The sequence below is a fragment of the Scyliorhinus canicula genome, chromosome 13, assembly GCF_902713615.1.
Source record: "Scyliorhinus canicula chromosome 13, sScyCan1.1, whole genome shotgun sequence".
NCBI lineage: Eukaryota > Metazoa > Chordata > Chondrichthyes > Carcharhiniformes > Scyliorhinidae > Scyliorhinus > Scyliorhinus canicula.
In genome coordinates this window covers 45,053,693-45,074,580 of record NC_052158.1, presented here as the reverse complement: position 1 = coordinate 45,074,580, position 20,888 = coordinate 45,053,693, and the positions used below count along the sequence as shown (strand labels likewise).

Sequence of the window (20,888 nt, the reverse complement as noted above, 5' to 3'; positions counted from 1 at the left end):
GCGATCGCGGGCATCTCACTTGTCCCCGTGGAGTATGAGCAACATTCCTCAAATCTGCCACTGATGGTAGCCCGAGGGACGGTGCCCAGCTTGCTGGGGCATAGTTGGCTGAAGCGCCTCCGGTTAGACTGGCAGCAAGTGTGCCAGATGTACGGCCAAATTTACGGACGTCTTCAAAAGCGCTTGGCTACTTTCCGGGGTACCGCCGCCAAGATTTTCGTGGACCCTGTGGCCCTTCCAGTATTTCCACGCCCTTTCCCGCCCGGTACAGCTCACAGATTGGGTGGCACCGATAGTGCCAGTGATGAAGCCTGAGGTAGAGTGAGGTTGTGCGGAACCGCGCCTCCTGTTTGGTCTGATGTCCAGTATCCCAATCGAAGACCTGTGGCTCAGTTGACAGACGCACTTTCACAAAACTTGACATGAGCTGCCTGAGCGGGCAGTACAAACTTTCAAGAGGAAGCAGACCCCTTGTTCACCGAGACCATTTTGGCCTGTTTTTTGTTTTATTCCAGGACCACGCCATTTATTACAAGGCCACCACTGAGGTAGCGCCTTCCGAACTGTGAATGGGCCGACGGCTGAACACTAAATTGAGCCTCATGTACCTAATATTGGCAGAAATGTCTGCAGCAGGCAGGAACACCCCAACTCAAGATGAACCAGTCCCGTCCGGGAATTCGCCGTTGGCAATACGGTCCATGTACGTAGTTTCGCTGAAAGTGCTTTATGGGTCCCGTGGATTGTGATGACAAATCTCATATGCGGTACAAGCACAGGGGAAAGAATCAAACAGGCATGTGGAATACCACCAAGGCTGTGCCCAGGAGGTACTCGAAAGTTGCCCGGAGGTTTCAAGGCCAGCTGCGCCTCTTCTGACACAGCAACCGTTATCATCTCCTGACGTGTGCATACCCCATGACCTGGAGAGGCAGGAAGCCGATTCCTCGGACCTGGAGTCTGACGTGGAGAAACAGCCTACCAAATTCACCGCGGATTCAGTGGCAGTCCCTGGTCCCAGTGAGGCAGTGCCACTCTCCAGTGCGTTACACACCTCCAGATCTGACACAGCGGATGCCTTAATGGCAGCCCAGGCAAAACAGACTTAGGATCAGGCCCCTCCAGCTCCAGTTGGGTTATAACTGGGGCGGGGGGTTATAACCCAACCGGCTGGCACAGGCTTTGGTCCATTACGTTCCCCATGGCCTCACCTGAATACAATCTTCCTTGATGTGGGGGGAGGGGGTGGGGCGGTGCAAACCCTTAATCAGGGCAGCCCTGGAACATAAAAATCCTGGGAGACCCTTCGGGGTGGTAGTGTGTGTAGTCAAGTAATTCTTATTTAATCTTTTTGTTCCAATCCAATATCGCTTCCTTGTGGCCCCTTGCCTAGATCTCAGAGCAATGTTAATGGTTGATTTTTTAACAAAATGTCCTTGTCCTTGGTACTTTTAATGATTGGTGAATCTGTAATTCTGCCCTTGCGCAACTTGTAAATATGACTTTTTGTCCTCCCTAACCTCTCCAATTGAAATAAATTGTCCACATGAAGCCATGAAGACAAACTTGTTATTTTCAAAGTTCCATCAAATCAGCCCATAGTCTCCACTTCCCTAAAGTGGACACAGCCAGCTCTTGGAATCCAATGGGGCAAAATACTGTGAGTGCTGGAAATGTGAGAGAGATTCAGAAAATGTTGGAAATTATCAGGTCAGTTAACATCTGTGGAGAGAGAAGCAACCTCTCTGTAGCCTTTGACATCCCCGACTGCACTATCCAATTCCTCCTCCTGCAACTCTTTTGTGTTGTCCAGTCAGTGCGACTGCTATAACTTGTGTCACTTTTTTCTCTTCAGTTGTATGCAGAGAATCTGCTGCAATGGTGAATCTTCTCACCGCCATCGCTTTGGTTCCTCCCAAGGGTCAATCTCTGCTTTTCAATTCGATTCGCGCTTCCTCACATTCCAACTCCCGATCACTGGGCGCCAACCGTCGCTGCGCGCGGTAGAACTACAACTCCCATCAGGCACGGCGGTCAGGCTCTCCCCTGATTCCATACTGTCGCTCCTCACTGCGCATACTCCGGCGCCACTTGCTGCATGGGTAATGTGGCTGCGCAGAATGATTGACATGTGTATTGCTGCCGGGACGACTGTATCCTCTGTCTCTGAGTGGCTGTGAGAGCCGTCAATCAGAGAACGGCGCTGTTTGATTGGCTGTGTGTTGGATATTGAGTGTTTATTGGAAACATTTCCCTTCTGATTTACAGGCTGAGTTTTGTTGATGGGTCATTGCTGAATATGAGAAGGTGAGGTGTAATTATCTGTTCGAGACAGAGACATATTTATTGAAATGTATTTTAATGTCTTCTTTAAAGATTTTGCCTGAAGGCCTCGGCATTTCCCAAAAGCCTGGGCTTGGATTTGATAGTTTTGCCCAGTGCTATGTTGTGAGCTGAATTTGGGACGTGCAGTCTGACTGAGTGCAGTGTATCTAATTTCCCAGCATAACCCAGAACCCTTCAATCAGCTCCACTGAAGCAATGTTTTCCTCAGCTTCCAGTACTTGCTGCCCAGTGTGTTTTCTTCAAATAATTTGGGAAAATTAGAGGGAAATGTTGTAAGATCTCCATTGAATTAACATATCTGCTGAGTGTTTTTATATTTAACACATACTCGGAGGGCAAAACTGGTCAAGTGAATTGATAGCCCATTTTACACTCCGTCCGACTGTCTTTCCAATTGTCCTCACAGTGACAGTGAAGCTGAGGGTCTGGATGGAGGAAAGAAAGTAGCCGCCTTGTTTGCTCCTGATCACTGTCCGTGCTGGAAACAGAGGGTGTGTGACATTCAACTGAGGAAAAAGAAAGGACTTTTATCTGATTCCCCACACAGGGGAATAGCAGACTGATATTCACTGTGGAACAGTGTCTAACTGAGGAGTCAAGCCCTTTAGCAAAGGAGGAAAGGGAGTTGGAGGAAATCATGTTTCTGTTTCCTTTTCCTGTTTCACAGAAGGATTGCACCGTACTGCACCAGAGAATACAGAGAGGATAGGCACCACAGATAGATCCTGACTAAGGAACCTCTGCACAACTGTGGGAAGACATCTAGTCCCTTCACAGCATTGCTCTACACAAAGGAGGTTGGACAGTGAAACCGTCCTTCAGGAATCGGTCATGTCAAGGGAGCTTTAACATATCATCAAATCTGAAACTGGCCAGTGGTGTGTGGAACCTTCCATCAGAAGCAACCTTTTCAAAGAAGAAGTGTGAGAGGGCTCCCAACTGTGGTGAGAGTTTCAATCATTCATCGAGCCTCATTAACCACTGATTCATTCCTACAGGTGAGAGGCTGTTCAAGAGTGAGGTGTGTGAGGACAGTTCCACAGGCTCAGTTATACTAGCTGTAACCACAGGGACAGCCACATGGAAGACAAACTGTTGAAGTGTGAGTTCTGTGACAGATCATTCACATATTCATCCCACTTTCGTATCCACCAACTCACTCACACTGGAGAGAAACCATTTACTTGTGAAGTTTGCAACAAATCATTCTCACAGTCATCCCAACTCCATAGACACAAACGAATTCACACAGGGGAGAAGCCGTACCGCTGTGACGTGTGTGAGAAAGCTTTCACACAGTTATCGAACCTCCAGGTCCACCAGAGAATCCACACAGGGAAGAAACCCTTCAAGTGTGCGTTTTGTGATAAAGCTTTCCCAACATCAACAGAGTTCTTGATACACCAGAGTGTTCACACAGGGGAGAATCCCTTCAGATGTGAGTTATGTGACCGAGCCTTCACACGTTCATCAGCGCTCGCACAACACCGACGTATTCACACTGGGGAGAAACCATTCACCTGTGAAAAGTGCAATAAATCATTCTCCCAGTCATCAACTCTCCGTGAACATCAACGCACTCACACCGGGGAGAAACCATTCAAGTGTGAAGTGTGTAAGAAATCATTCTCCCAGTCATCGAACCTCCGTGAACACCAACGGCTTCACACAGGGGAGAAGCCATTCAAGTGTGAGGTGTGTAATAAGAGTTTTGCACAATTACCAGGCCTGGTGAGTCACCGGCGCATTCACACAGGGGAGAAGCCGTTCAAGTGTGAGGTGTGTAATAAGGGCTTTGCACAATTACCAGGCCTGTTGAAGCACCGGCGCATTCACAAGGGAGAAGGTAACATTCACATGTGAGGTGTGTGATAAGGACTTTAACAGTTATGGGACATGTTGGATCACCATCACATTCTCACATCAGGGAAAACAAATTAAATGTGTCACTGAGCCTTACAGTCAGCAATGCTTATGTCACATCCACACTGAGGAAAGTATATTTCAGTGTGAGACTTCACTCAGTCAGCATGGATGAGGATTTCAACAGCAGATGGACAAATGCAGGCATGGGTGGAAATGGGCAATGTTAGAGGGGGAAATGGGTGATCTTTATGGTGAAGTGGGTATGGGGTTGGAAGCTCAGCTGAAGGTTGAAGAGGTTGACACTGACCAATTGTTGGAGATGAGAGTGCAGAGGGCAATTGAGAGGAATTTAATGTCGAACCTGGGGTAATCCCTTGAGCCCGTTACACCATTCAATTAGATCATGGCTGATCTGAATCTTAACTCTTATCTTCCTGTCTTGGCTCTGTAACCCTTAATTCCCTTGAGTAACAATAAGCCCAACAATCTCAGTTTTGAAATGTTCAATTTACCTCCAACATCAACAGATTTTTGTGGGGAGAGAGTTCCAGATTTCCAGTCCCCTTTTTGTGAACAAGTGTTTGCTGACATCACCCCCAAACAGCCGAGCTCTAATTTCAATGTTGTGTCCCCTTATTCTGGACTCGCCCACCAGAGAAATAGTTCCTCTCTAACTACGCTGTCAACTTGTTTAATCATCTTAAACACCTCAATTAAATTACCCTATAATTTTTGAAATTCAAGGCAATGCCAGCTCAGTCTGTACAACCTGTCCCCATAATTTCACACTTTTAACCCCAGGAACATTCTGGTGAATCAACACTTCACTCCCTCCAAGGACCATATATCCTTCCTGAGGTGCAGTGCCCAGAACTGGACTCAGTTTTCCAGATAGGGTGTAAACAGAGCTCTACAGGTGGAGCAGAATTTCCACAAGGCCACAGTTGGTTTTGGGGAGCAGAAGTTGTGGGTTATCTTTTCTTTTCAGGTTGGTCCTGGAAAAACCAGCAGTTTTGACAGAGAAGAGCAAGACCATAAGTGCTTGATGTGGTCCAGTCAGATATGACGATGGATGGCTAAACCAATTGTGTACGAGATACACTCAGATCTTCACCCTTTGGACTTGAGAAGCAGGAAAATTGACCAAGAAGGAAGAGAGTAAAGGTAATTTTGGAAACAAGAGTGTAGAAGCTGGTTATGTGGGAGTGTCTAAACCAGATTGAGGGCTACAGAACCATTCTGGTGAATGGAGGGTCAAATGGCAGAGAGTTGGGAATTAGAAAAGCCTCTCAATTACCGGGGGGGGGGGTTCCAGGAATGGAAACTAATTGATCCATTGACCCACATGACCATTGAATCTCTAATCGTTGGTAGGTTAGTATGATGGGAATGAACTCCATCCTGTGGCACTAAAGTTCAGTGTCATATCTCACCATCAAAATTGGGAGCCAGGTTAAAACACAGGATTATAAAGCAACATCTGTCTGTAATATTCTGAGAGAGTTTCCCCTGATGTGAGTGTGTGTGTTAGTAAAGTGAGCCAGCTCTCAGGAGTGGTTATGGGGCAAACTCAGACCCTGCTTGAGTTGGTGATGTGAATTATAGGCAGATCCTCATCAGTGGGAGGGCAGTACAGTGGTGCAGTGGTAACACTGCAGTCTCACAGTGCCAAGGTCCCAGGTTCGATCCCGGCCCTGGGTCACTGTGTGGAGTTTGCACATTCTCCCTGAGTTTGCGTGGGTTTCGCCCCCACAACCCAAAGATGTACAGGGTAGGTGGATTGAACATGCTAAATTGCCCCATAATCGGAAAAAATGAATTGGGCACTCTAAATTTATTTTTAAAAAGAATCCTCTTCAGGTGATGGCTGTTTGACTAATACCACGAGTAATGTTTGTACTCTCCTGTCTGGGTGGATAACTATCCTGAGTATGATGAGGGAGTGGGGGTGAGTCTCTACAGACCTCAGTTCCCTCAGCCCATCATACCTCAATGTAATAACAGTGCGATATGTTCATCTTTCACTCTTCCAAGATTCATTTCATGTTCTGGGAAAGATCTTGGGTTATTTCAAATGCTTTGTTATTTTAGTTGATCCTAAGTTTTGCGTAAGCAGAATATTGTGTTGTTGTCTGTCTGCTGTTTTATCAATCTTATGAAAAGATTTATAGCTCACAATAAATTCATTTTTTTAAACTGAAACCAAACGACTTCTTTTGTCAGCATGCTGCATTCCTATTCACTGAAACACAGTGAATAGGAGCCGACAGTAAAATGTTGCCCCTCCTAGATGAGGGTCAAAACTGACATGACACAAACTACTTACACAGGTATTCTTGAATCAAGTTTACTTTATTCGGATCAAATGTGTTACACAGACTCTTATGCAGTTAATTATTGTCACACAGACTTTACATCAAACAAATCACACAGATAGGGCGGCAAGGTGCTGCAGTGGTTAGCACTGCTGCCTCACGGCACCAAGGACTCGGGTTCGATCCCAGCTCCGGGTCACTGTCCGTGTGGAGTTTTCATATTCCCCCATGTCTGCATATTCTCCCTGTGTCTGCATAGGTCTCACCCCCACAATCCAAAGATGTGCAGGGTAGATGGCCATGCTAAATTACCCCTTAATTCGAAAATAAAAGAATTGGGTACTTTAAATTGTAAGTATCCCACAGACTTTAACTCAATAGGTAACTCTCAGACTTTAACTCAATAATTATCACACAGAGTAAATGTTGGTAAATGTGAGGTCATCCATTTTGGTAGGAAAAACAGCAAAATGGACGATTATTTAAATGGTAAAATATTGCAGTATGCAGCTGTGCAGAGGGACCTGGGTGTCCTTGTGCATGAATCACAAAAAGTTGGCTTGCAGCTGCAGCAGGTAATTAAAAAGGAAAATCGAATTTTGTCCTTCATTGCTAGAGGGATGGAGTTTAAAAACGGTTGTTATGTTGCAGCTGTATAGGGTGCTGGTGAGGTCACCTGGAGTACTGTGTACAGTTTTGGTCTCCTTACTTGAGAAAGGATGTACTGACACTGGAGGGAGTGCAGGGAGATTCACAAGGTTGATTTCGGAGTTGAGAGGATTGGTTTATGAGGAGAGACTGAGTAGACTGAGACTAAACTCATTGGAATTTAGAAGAATGAGGTGGGCTCTGATAGAAACATATAACATTATGAAGGGAATAGTTAAGATAGAAGCAGGGAGGTTGTTTCCACTGGCGGCTGAAACTAGAACTAGGGGGCATAGCCTCAAAATAAGGGGGAGCAGATTTAGGACTGAGTTGAGGAGGAACTTCTTCATCCAAAGGGTTATAAATTTATGGAATTCCCTGCCCAGTGAAGCAGTTGGGACTACCCTCATTGAATGTTTTTACGGCAAAGAAAGATAGAATTTTGAACAGTAAAGGAATTACGGGTTACAGTGAGCGGACGGGTAAGTGGAGTCCACAAAAACATCAGCCATGATCTTATTGAATGGCGAAGCAGGCTCAAGGGGTCAGATGGCCTACTCCTGCTCCTAGTTATTATGTTCATTGCTGCCTCACAGCACCAGAGACCCGGGTTCGATTCCAACCTCGGGTAATTGTCTGTGTGGATTTGCACATTCTCCCAATGTCTGTGTGGGTTTCCTCCAGGTACTCTGGTTTGCAGATTAGGTGGATTGGCCATGCTAAATTGCCCCTTAGGGTGGGGTTGCAGGAATAGGGCGGGGGATTGGGCCTAGGTAGGGTGTCGGTGCAGACTCAATGGGCTGAATGGCCTTCTGCACGGTAGGAACTTTTGATTCTATGAATCGGGTGGTCCACGATTGGGCCTTGCTCCATAAATTAAACTGTGCTAGTCTGGTGAATGGGGTCAAATCTGACTTGCAGAAATTGGATAACTTCCCCCTGTCCATGGTGGGCATGGTCCCGAGGTTTTTAATCTTTTTCAATGTTTTTCACTTTTCTCCCAAAACCTTTTTGTCAGAGTTAACAAATTAGTGTCCTCTTTCATTTGGGCGGTTAAGACCCCAAGGATCCCCAGGGTATTTCTCCAGAGGGATGGACAGTCAGCTTTGCCCAATTTGTAATTTTATCATCGGGCAGCTAAATTGAGAAAGTACTGGGATGGCTTAGTGACCCGAGTTCTGTTTGGGGGCAAATAGAGGCGAGTTCTTGTTGGGGCTCTAGTTTGGATGTTTTAGTAACTGCCTCACTTCCGTTCTCTCCTGCCTGAGAATCTGGAAGCAGCTCAGGCAGTATTTTAAATTTCTTTTTCAAATTTTTAAAAAATTCTCCTCATTTTCCACATTTTCATCAAATTCACAACAAAGAACAGGCGCAGCGGCGGTTGGCGCCCAGCATTCGGGAGTTGGAATGTGAGGAAGCGCGAGCCCGAGCAGCTAAATTGAATTGAAAAGCAGAGATTGACCCTTGGGAGGAACCAGAGCGATGGCGGTGGGAAGATTCACCATTGCAGCAGATTCTCTGCATACAACTGAAGAGGGAAAAGTGCCACAAGTCAGAACAACCCCATTGACTGGACAACACAGAAGAGTTGCAGGAGGACAGTGTGGTCGGGCATGTCAAAGGCTGCAGAGAGGTTGCTTCTCTCTCCACAGATGTTTCCTGACCTGAGCATTTCCAGCATTTTCTGAATCTCTGTCACATTTCCAATATTCTCAGTATTTTGCCCCATTGGATTCCAAGAGCTGGCTGTGTCCACTTTAGGGAAGTGGAGACTATTGGCTGATTTGATAGAGCTTTGAAAATAACAATAGTTTATCTTCGTGGCTTCACGTGGACAAATTATTTCAATTGGAGAGGTTAGGGTGGACCAAAGGTCATATTCACAAGTTGTGCAAGGACAAAACGACAGATTCATCAATCAATAAAAGTAACAAGGCAGCTCAACAATAACACTGGGGTCCATTTTTGGAGGAATAGAATTGAAAAGCAGAGAACGATGTTGAACTTGCTTTAAAATTTAAAGTACCCAATTCTTATTTTTCCAATTAAGGGGCAATTTAGGATGGCCAATTACCTACCCTGCATACCTTTTTGGGTTGCGGGGGTGAGGCCCACACAGACATGGGGAGAATGTGCAAACTCCACATGGAGAGTGACCCGGGGCCGGGATCGAACCCGGTCGTTGGTGCTGAGACAACAGTGCTAACCACTGTGCTGCCCCTGAAGTGACATTGAACTTGTCTCGAACCAGATTTGGAGGACTGTGCACAGTTCAGATCAACATATTGAAAAAGGACAGAAAGGAACTGGAGAAGGTGCAAAAAAACATTGATAAGGATGTTATTGAGAATCGAGTGATTGTAACTATCAGGAAAGATTGAAACAGGCTGACACTCTTTTCCCGAGAAAAGAGAAAGCTGAGGGGGAACGTCGTAGCTATCTTTAAAATTATGAATTATAAAATTAAGAATTTGGGGGTAAATGGAGAGAAGATGTTGCCACTTGTGTGGGTGACTCCAAAAATGGGGTCCAGAAGTAAAGATGGTCAAGTATAAATTCAATGAAAAATTCAGGAGAAACATCTTTCCCAAGAGAATGATTAGAATGTGGAACATGCCCCCATAGGAAATGGTTGAGGCAAATGGTTTTGATATATTTGATGGGAAGCCAGATAAGTAGATGAGGGAGAAATTAATAGAAAGATCTGCAGATAGGGTGAGGTACAATAGATTGGGAGAAAGATCATGTGGGTGGCATGCTGGCACAGTGGTTATCACTGCTGCCTCACAGCTCCAGGGTCCCAGGTTCAATTCCGGCCTCAGATGACTGTCTGTGTAGAGCGTGCACTTCATCCCCGTGTCTGCGTGGGTTTCCTTCGGGTGCTGCGGTTTCTTCCCACAGTCCAAAGGGAGAAGGTGGTGAAGCTGTCTTCTTGAACTGTTACGAGTTCACATGGTGTAGATACACCTAATGTGTTGTGGGAATTCCAGGATTATGACCCAGGGACAGTGAAGGAACAGTGATATATTTCCCAGCCAGGATGGTGAGTGGCTTGGAGTGGAGCTGACAGGTGGTGGCACCCACTGCTGTAATAATTCCTCTTCTGATCTGCTGTCAAACACATCCAAGGCTACACCTCCCACGTTGATGTTGTCAGTTTGGAAGCCTCTGGGGATGAAGAATGCTGTTCGCACACTAGAAATCTGTGTCAAACATTTACCAAGGGGAACTGAGACAGCAGCTGCAATAAGTGAGGTTTTATTCAGATCGGACAATGACAAGTTTAAATCCCCTTCTGATCTGCTGCTCAAAGTCACCTCCGTTTCCCCGGTCAGTTTCCAAACTTCAGGAAACTCCTGTTACTGCAGAAATATTTGGATTGGCTGTGAGAGACGGAGAGAGCCCACACACTCTGCCCATTCTCTCCTCTTCCCCTTCCTAATTCACTTCCAGTAGGGACCGAAAACCAATTCAGGAGATGGTGAGTGAAGGAGCAGAATTTACAATCATTACATTGCACAATGTCCACACTAATGTTCAGGCAGTCTGACTATCCTGTGGGAAATCAGGTGTGGAAATCCCCCTTATTTTTTATTTCTATAAAGTACCCAGTTCTTTTTTTTTACAATTAAGAGGCAATTTAACGTGGTCAATCCACCTACTCTGCATTTTTTTTGGTTCTGGGGGTGAGACATGCAGACATAGGGAGAATGTTCAAACTCCACACGGACAGTGACTGGGCCCGGATTAAGTCCTAGGCACTGTGAGACAGTAATGCGCCTCCCGGCAATGATCTTTATGCTGTGAATGAAGATCCATCTGAGAGACATATTTACTCGGTGCTTTGTGTTGACCTGTTTAATTGGCTGTGTGTTGAATATTGAGTGTGTTTATTGGAAGCATTTCCCTTCTGATTTACAGGCTGAGTTTTGTTGATGGGTCATTGCTGAATATGAGATTTCATTATCTCGGAGGGGCAGAGACACATTTATTGAAATATCTTAATGTTTTAAAGATTTTACCTGACGGCCTCGGCCTTTCCTAGCAACCTGGGCTTCAATTTGATAGTTTTGCCCAGTGGTGTGTGTGAGAGCTGAATTTGGGATGTGCAGTCTGAGTGAGTGCAGTGTATCTAATTTCCCAGGATAAACCAGAACCCTTCAAACAGCTACATTGAAGAAATATTTTCCTCAACTTCTAGCACTTCCTGCCCAGTGTGTTTTCTTCAAATAATTTGGAGGGGAAAGGGGAGAAATTTCAAAATGTCCATTGAATTAAACACACACTCGAAGGGTAAAACTGCTCTTTGCCAGCACGACACAAGCTTGCAGTGAATTGATTGCCCATTTTACACTCTGCCCGACTGACTTCCGTTACCCTCACAGTGCCTGGGAAGATGAAGGTCTGGCTGGGGGAAAGAAACTAGCCACATTGTCTGCTCCTGATCAGTATCCCTGTTGGAAACAGAGGGTGTGTGATAGTCAAGTGAGGAAAGTGAAAGGACTTTTATCTGATTCCCACTGAGGACTGGCAGACTGGCACTCACTGTGGAACAGTCTCTAACTGAGGAGTCAGTCCCTTCAGCAAAGAGGAGAGGGAGTTGGAGGACATCATGTTTCCTTTTCCTGTTTTACAGAAGAATTGCGCCGTACTACACCGGAAAATGCAGAGAGGATAGACACTGCAGAGAGATCCTAAACATCACCCATGGAACAACTGCACAACTATGGGAAGATATCCAGTCCCTTCTCAGTATTGCTCAATACAGATGATTGGACAGTGAAACCATCATCTGGAAATCGGCCGGGTCAGGGTAGCTTTGCCATCTTATCAGATCTGAAACAGGACAGTGGTGTGGAACCTTCCATCCGAAGCAACCTTTCCCAAGGTTCGATTGTGGACGATCGATCAGTCAATCAGCGTGAGGCTTTGAAGGAGTTTGATTGGACTCCAAGTAAGAGCTTCGGTAATTAAGAACCAATGGTAAGCAAGGGCAGCCACATGGAAGAGCAGCAATTCATGTGTGAGGTGTCTATTGAAGCTTTTGCGACATTTCCTAGCCTTCTGAAACATCAGAGGATTGACACGGGGGAGAAACCTTTCAGATGTACGGTGTGTGAGGCGACTTTAGCCAATTCCTCCAATCTCCAGAGACACCAGACCATTCATACAGGAGAGAAACCATTCACATATGAAATGTGCAACAAATCATTCTGTGACTCTTTGAACCTCTTCACACACCAGTGCAATCACACGGGAGAAACCATTCACATGTGAGGTCTGTGACAAATCATTCTCGCAATCATCGATCCTGTGTGAACAGCAATATATTTGCATCAGAGAGAAAACATTCACCGCTAAGGTCTGCGACAAATCATTTGTGCAGTCAGCAAAACTCCACACACACCAACGCAGTCACACAGAGGATAAAAAGTTCAAGTGTAAGGTGCGGAACAAATCATTCCCTGAGTCATCTGCTCCATTAGGCAGTCCACACAGGGGAGAAACCGTTCACATGTGTGGTGTGTAATAAATCCTTCTCATGGCGTCAGAACGTCCATGTACACCAACGTATTCACACTGGGGAATAAGCATTCATGTGCAAGGTGTGTGACAAATCATTCACACAATTAACAAACCTTTGTGCACAACAAAGCATTCACACCGGGGAGGGACCGTTCAGATGTGAGGTATGTGATAAATCATTCTCGCGGTCATCAAGCCTCCATGACCACCAGCGCATTCACACATGGGAGAGACCGTTCACATGCAAGCTGTGCAACAAATCTTTCTCAGATTCATCAGTGCTCTACGGACACCGTTCGGTACGCATTCACACTGGGGAGAAACCGTTCATGTGTGAGGTTTGTGACAAATCATTTTCACGATGAACAGACCTCCGAGTCCACCATCGCATTCACATGTGACGTGTGCGACAAATCATTCACGGAATCATCAGAGTTCTGCAGACACCGACGCATTCACACGGGAGAAACCATTCACGTGCGATGTGCATGACACATCCTTCTCAGGGTCATCATTTTTCCATGTACACCAGCGCATTCACACAAAGAAGAAACCAATCAAGCGTGATGTGTGAGACAAATCATTCTCAACATCATTGCATCTCTGTACACACCAATGCATTCACACAGGGAGAAACCATTCACAAGTGAGGTGTGCAACAGATGATTCTCATGATCATCAGAGCTCTGCTCACACCAACGCATTCACGCGGGAGAAACCATTTCTGTGTGAGATGTGCATGACAATCCTTCTCCGAGTCATCGCACCTTTGCACGGACCAACGTATTCACACTGGGGAGAGACCACATGTAGGTTTGTGACAAATTGCTCTTACGGCCAGCGGGCCTCCGCCTACAACGAGCCACTCTCAGAAGGGAGAAACTATTCCCTTACGAGTTGTGTGACAAATCATTCTCTCAGTCGCGAACCCTCCGTTCACACCAGCCCATTCACATGGAAGTACCCAACAAAGCCTTCATAAAATTTTCAACGCTCCTGGTCCTGATCTGATGAATACAACAAACCATTCCTAGTCATCTATTTTTTATTCTTACATGGGACGTAAGCATCGCTGGCTGAGCCAGCATTTATTACCCATCTCTAATTGCCCTTGAGGGAGCAATTCAGAGTTAACCAGACTGAGTCACATGTAGGCCAGACCAGATGAGGATGACAGATTTCATTCCTAAAAGACATTAGTGAACCAGATTGTTTTTTACGACTTCAACAATGGTTTCATGGTCATCATTAGAATTGCTAATTCCAGGTACTTATCGATTTGAAATTTCACCGTTAAAGAACATAAGAACATAAGAACTAGGAGCAGGAGTAGGCCATCTGGCCCCTCGAGCCTGCTCCGCCATTCAATGAGATCATGGCTGATTTTTTGTGGACTCAGCTCCACTTTCCGGCCCGAACACCATAACCCTTAATCCCTTTATTCTTCAAAAAACTATCTATCTTTACCTTAAAAACATGTAATGAAGGAGCCTCAACTGCTTCACTGGGCAAGGAATTCCATAGATTCACAACCCTTTGGGTGAAGAAGTTCCTCCTAAACTCAGTTCTAAATCTACTTCCCCTTATTTTGAGGCTATGCCCCCTAGTTCTGCTGTCACCCGCCAGTGGAAACAACCTGCCCGCATCTATCCTATCTATTCCCTTCATAATTTTAAATGTTTCTATAAGATCCCCCCTCATCCTTCTAAATTCCAATGAGTACAGTCCCAGTCTACTCAACCTCTCCTCATAATCCAACCCCTTCAGCTCTGGGATTAACCTAGCGAATCTCCTCTGCACACCCTCCAGCGCCAGTACGTCCTTTCTCAAGTAAGGAGACCAAAACTGAACACAATACTCCAGGTGTGGCCGCACTAACACCTTATACAATTGCAACATAACCTCCCTAGTCTTAAACTCCATCCCTCTAGCAATGAAGGACAAAATTCCATTTGCCTTCTTAATCACCTGTTGCACTTGTAAACCAACCTTCTGTGACTCATGCACTAGCACACCCAAGTCTCTCTGAACAGCGGCATGCTTTAATATTTTATCGTTTAAATAATAATCCCGTTTGCTGTTATTCCTACCAAAATGGATAACCTCACATTTGTCAACATTGTATTCCATCTGCCAGACCCGAGCCCATTCACTTAACCTATCCAAATCCCTCTGCAGACTTCCAGTATCCTCTGCACTTTTCGCTTTACCACTCATCTTAGTGTCATCTGCAAACTTGGACACATTGCCCTTGGTCCCCAACTCCAAATCATCAATGTAAATTGTGAACAATTGTGGGCCCAACACGGATCCCTGAGGGACACCACTAGCTACTGATTGCCAACCAGAGAAACACCCATTTATCCCAACTCTTTGCTTTCTATTAATTAACCAATCCTCTATCCATGCTACTACTTTACCCTTAATGCCATGCATCTTTATCTTATGCAGCAACCTTTTGTGTGGCACCTTGTCAAAGGCTTTCTGGAAATCCAGATATACCACATCCATCGGCTCCCCGTTATCTACTGCACTGGTAATGTCCTCAAAAAATTCCACTAAATTAGTTAGGCACGACCTGCCTTTTACGAACCCATGCTGCGTCTGCCCAATGGGACATTTTCTATCCAGATGCCTCGCAATTTCTTCCTTGATGATAGATTCCAGCATCTTCCCTATTACCGAAGTTAAACTCACTGGCCTATAATTTCCTGCTTTCTGCCTACCTCCTTTTTTAAACAGTGGCGTCACGTTTGCTAATTTCCAATCCACCGGGACCACCCCAGAGTCTAGTGAATTTCGGTAAATTATCACTAGTGCATCTGCAATTTCCCTAGCCATCTCTTTTAGCACTCTGGGATGCATTCCATCAGGGCCAGGAGACTTGTCTACCTTTAGCCCCATTAGCTTGCCCATCACTCCCTCCTTAGTGATAACAATCGTCTCAAGGTCCTCACCTGTCATAGCCTAATTTCTATCAGTCACTGGCATGTTATTTGTGTCTTCCACTGTGAAGACCGACCCAAAAAACCTGTTCAGTTCCTCAGCCATTTCCTCATTTCCCATTATTAAACTCCCTTCTCATCCTCTAAAGGACCAATATTTACCTTAGCCACTCTTTTTTGTCTTATATATTTGTAAAAACTTTTACTGTCTGTTTTTATATTCTGAGCAAGTTTACTCTCATACTCTATCTTACTCTTCTTTATAGCTTTTTTAGTAGCTTTCTGTTGCCCCCTAAAGATTTCCCAGTCCTCTAATCTCCCAGCAATCTTTGCCACTTTATATGCTTTTTCCTTCAATTTGATACTCTCCCTTATTTCCTTAGATATCCACGGTCGATTTTCCCTCTTTCTTCCGTCCTTCCTTTTTGTTGGTATAAACCTTTGCTGAGCACTGTGAAAAATCGCTTGGAAGGTTCTCCACTGTTCCTCAACTGTTCCACCATAAAGTCTTAACTCCCAGTCTACCTTAGCTAGTTCTTCTCTCATCCCCTTGTAATCTCCTTTGTTTAAACAAAAAACACTAGTATTTGATTTTACTTTCTCACCCTCCATCTGTATTTTAAATTCCACCATATTGTGATCGCTCCTTCCGAGAGGATCCCTAACTATGAGATCATGAATTAATCCTGTCTCATTACACAGGACAAGATCTAGGACCGCTTGTTCCCTCGTAGGTTCCATTACATACTGTTCTAGGAAACTATCGCGGATACATTCTATAAACTCCTCCTCACCGTTGGCCATGATGGGATTCCCGAAACCCGGGTCCTCCGAATATTACCCGGGTCTCTGGATTGTTCGTCTAATGACAATGCCACGGTCTCTCCTGTACGCCACTGCCTCTCTTCCGCCAGAGCATCTGCACACATTCAATTGTGAGGTTTGCATTCAAACATTTTTGACATCTGGGATGTGAGATATTGGTGTAAGTTCAATAATAAAGTCTTCACAATTATTGGACCTCCTCGAACATCAGTGAACTCGCACGGGACTGCCTCACCAAGTTCTTGCCAATTTGTTGTCAGAGAGTGAATGGGACACAGAACAGGAAGCAGCTTTCACTCACATCAAACAACTAGTGATGACAACGCCAGCACTGAGGTACTATGGTGTCAATGATGAAGATACTCTGCAGTGAGATGTCAGTGAAACAGGACTTGCTGCAACCCTAATGCAGCAAGGACATCCAGTTGTATTTGTATCCAGAGAATGAACACAAACTGAATGATGCGATGCACAGGTTGAGAAAGAGTGCCTGGATATTGGCTTTGTTTGTGAACATTTCAACCAGTACCTATTTGAGAGAGATAAAGTGATGGTTGAGTCTGACCACAAACCACTTCAAAGCATCTTTCTCAAACCGCTTCTATCTTCTTCAAAGAATTTACAAAAGAGAGAGAAGGGAGCTAATGTTTCAAGTCTGGATGACTCTTTGTCAAATCTTTGACCGTGTCATCCAGACTCAAAACGTTAGCTCCCTTCTCTCTCCAAAGATGCTGTCAGACCTGCTGAGATTGTCCAGTATTTTCTTTTGTTTCAGATTCCAGCATCCGCAATAAATTGTTTTTATTTTTGTTTACAAAGGATGTTAACTTCATTTGCAGAGATATCATTTAGAAGTGAAGACCTGAACATTTTAAAGATTACATGTGCAATGTGTCGAAACAGACAAAATTGGAACAGTCTAGAAAGGACAAAACGTTTTTTGTACAAGTGTGATAATTTATTTTCTGGATTATATTTTTATTTATTCATTTGGGGAATGTGGGCATCGCTGGCTGGGCCTTGAACTGAGTGCTTTGCCATGTCAGAGGGCATTTAAAAGTCAACCACATTACTGTGGGTCTGGAGTCACATGTAGGCCAGACCAGGTAAGGATAGCAGATTTCCTTCCCTGAAGGGCCCTGATGAACCAGATGGGTTTTCACAATAATCAACAATGGTTTCCATGGTCATCATTGGACATTTAATTCCAATTTCACAGTCTGCCCTGGTGGGTCCCTGGGGTATTGTCCTGGGTCACTGGATTGCTAATCCAGTGACAAGTCCAGGGCGCCACTATCTCCACAATGTGTATGGAATATGTTGTAAACAAAATGGGGAATGTTTGGATAATTCATTTTGTGCACCGTAGATCCCATGTGACCTCTGATATCATCATTCGTAAATAAAGGTTTGATGCAATAACCATTTTATACAACATGTGGAGCATTTTTAAAATTCAAATTCCTCCAAATACTTCTGGAGTAACGTGTTTCCTGAAGCTTAGGAAATCGACCTGTGAAACGGAGGAGACTTTAAGCAGGTGGGAATTTCAACTTAAGATTGTCCCAACTGAATAAAATCTCTCTTATTACAGCTACTGTCTCAGTTCCCTCTGGTGGATGTTTGAGAGAGATTTCTAGTGTGGGAATAGCATTCTTCATCCTCGGAGGCTTTCAAACTGACAACATCAGTGTGGGATGTGTAGCTCTGGATGTGTTTGATGACAGCTCAGAAGAGGAAGACCCAGGGGCGATACGGTGGCACACACTGCTGCCTCATGGTCATGAGGACCCGGGTTCGATCCCGGCCCAGGGTCACTGTCCGTGTGGAGTTTGCACATTCTCCCTCTGTCTTCATAGGTCTCACCCCCACAACCCAAAAAGATGTGCAGGATAGGTGAATTGGCCATGCTAAATTGCCCCTTAATTGGGGGGGAAAAAAATTGGATATTCTAAATTTTCAAAAAATATTATTAAAAAGGCAGACCCATTAACATTGCAGTGTTAATGTAAGTCTACTTGTGACAATAATAAAGATTATTATTATTGTGCGCAGTGTTGGGATCAACACATGCTCAGGAGAGATACAGGGGAGGGAGAATGCACAGGAGAGAGAGGGCACAAGGGATGGGTTACCGGAGGGATATGAACACATACATACATAGAAACTTGAAGCAGGAGGCGGCCATTCAGCTCCTCGATCCTGCCCCGCCATTCATTGTGATTATGAGGGCTGATTATCAAGTTCAATACTCTGATCCCGCCTTCCCCCACATCCGTTGATCCCTTTATCCCCAAGAGGGATATTTAATTCCTTGAAATTATACAATGTTTTGGCCTCAACTACTTTCTGTGGGAGTGAATTCCACAGATTCACCTCACTCTGAAAAGGTGTACCCTTATCCTCAACAGGGGCGGCAAGGTAGCATGGTGTTAGAACTGTTGCTTCACAGTGCCAAGGTCCCAGGTTCGATTCCCGGCTTGGGTCACTGTCTGTGTGGAGTCTGCACGTTCTCCCCATGTCTGCGTGGGTTTCCTCCTGGTGCTCCGGTTTCCTCCCACAAGTCCCGAAAGATGTGCTGTTAAGTATTTTGGACATTTTGAATTCTCCCTCTGTGTACCCAAACAGGCGTCGGAATGTGGCGACGAGGGGCTTTTCACATTAACTTCATTGCAGTGTTAACGTAAGCCTACTTGTGACAATAAAGATTATTTTAAAAAACTATGACCTCTCGCTCTGGACTCCCCCACCACTGGAAATATTCTTTCTGAATCTACCCTGCCAAATCCTGTGAGAATTTTGTAATTTTATATAAATCCCCTTTCATTAAGACTATAAACTGCTGTCCACAGACTATAGCTCCGCCTTCAACACCATTATCCCGACAAGACTAATAACAAAACTCTGCAATCTTGGACTTGACCCCTCCCTGTGCAGCTGGATCCTTGACTTCCTCACCAACAGACCGCAATAGGTCAGGGTAGGCAACAGCACCTCCTCCACGATAGTCCTCAACACCGGGGCCCCGCAAGGATGTGTGCTCAGTCCTCAACTGTACTCCCTATACACATGACTGTGGCAAGATTTAACTCCAGATCAATCTATAAGTTTGTGGATGATGCGACTGTGGTGGGCTGTATCTCAAACAATGATGAATCAAACTACAGAAGGGAGATAAATCACTTGGTTGCATGGTGTACCGAAAACAACCTCTCCCTAAATGTCGAAAAGACCAAGGAACTGATCATCGACTTCAGGAAGCGGAGCACGACACACACTCCCGTCTGCATCAATGACCCCGAAGTGGAGATGGTCGACAGCTTTAAGTTCCTGGAGGGCGGCATGTGGCACAGTGGTTAGCACTGGGACTACAGCACTGAGGACCCGGGTTCAAATCCCGGCCCTGGGTCACTGACCGTGTGGAATTTTCATTCTCCCCGTGTCTGCATGGGTTTCACCCCCACAACCCAAAGATGTGCCGGTTAGGTGGATTGGCCACGCTAAATTGCCCCTTAATTGGAAAAGAAAATAATTGTGTACTCTAATTTTTTTTATAGCTTTAAGTTCCTGGGGGTCACCATCACCAACAGTCTGTCTTGGTCCACTCACATTGATGCAACGGTCAAGAAAGCCGAACATCTCTACTTCCCACGGAAGCTAAAGAAATTTGGCAAGACTGCATCGACTCTCACAAACTTCTACAGAAGTGCGATTGAGAGCATCCGATCCGGCTGCATCACAGCCTGGTATGGCAACTGCTCGGTCCAAGATCGCAAGAAACTGCAGTGTGGTGAACTCAGCCCAATGCATCACACAAGCTTGCCACCCCCACATTGATTCTGTCTACACCTCCCGATGCCTCAGGAAGGCAGACAGCATTATCGGAGATCCCACCCACCAGGCATTGCCCCTTCCAGACCCATCAGGCAGAGGGTACAGAAGTCTGAAGACCAGCATATCCAGATATAGGATCTGCTTCTTCCCCACAGCTACAAGACTCCTCAACGACTCTCCCTCGGACTGATCTGTTCCCTGTAAGAACACTATTCTCGACACCCTATGCTGCTCTTGCTCATGTATTTGATTTGTTTGGCCCCTTGTTCCGTACTATAACCAATCACTGTCAACGTTCCATTTGTCAATGTTCTCTGTTGATTATTCTTTTTGTACGTACTATTCTCTCGGCCGCAGAAAAATACTTTTCACTGTACTTCGGTACATGTGACAATAAATCAAATCAAAATTTTAAAAAATCACTCTCCTAAACATCCAATGAATATAATCCTAACCAATTTAGTCTCTCCTCATATGACATCCCCCCCCCATCCCAGGAATTAGCCTGTTAAACCTTTGCTGCATAGCAAGAACATCCTTCCTCAGATAAGGACATCAAAACTGCACACAAGACTCCACAATA

The 20,888-nt window shown here is 45.2% G+C and overlaps 2 protein-coding genes across 7 annotated transcripts in view; one reads left to right on the top strand and one right to left on the bottom strand.

The window, feature by feature from the left end:
- LOC119976643 (zinc finger protein 721-like) overlaps positions 1-20,888 on the bottom strand; it is a 999,221-nt gene that overhangs the window by 278,100 nt on the left and 700,233 nt on the right. The window lies entirely within an intron of this gene.
- Positions 1,659-20,573, top strand: LOC119976699 (zinc finger protein 664-like). Of its 6 annotated transcripts, none has more exons than XM_038817409.1 (2): positions 1,659-4,041; positions 8,540-9,238. In XM_038817409.1, exons 1-2 carry the CDS (start codon positions 3,427-3,429, stop codon positions 8,615-8,617), a joined length of 693 nt encoding a protein of 230 aa, XP_038673337.1. In that variant the 5' UTR covers positions 1,659-3,426; the 3' UTR covers positions 8,618-9,238. The 6 variants fall into 6 exon arrangements, 5 of the variants coding, with proteins under 5 accessions (XP_038673337.1, XP_038673339.1, XP_038673338.1 ...); XM_038817411.1 differs by lacking the exon at positions 8,540-9,238 and adding an exon at positions 20,029-20,573 and having other exon boundaries at positions 1,662-4,041; XM_038817410.1 differs by lacking the exon at positions 8,540-9,238 and adding an exon at positions 11,812-13,988 and having other exon boundaries at positions 1,662-4,041.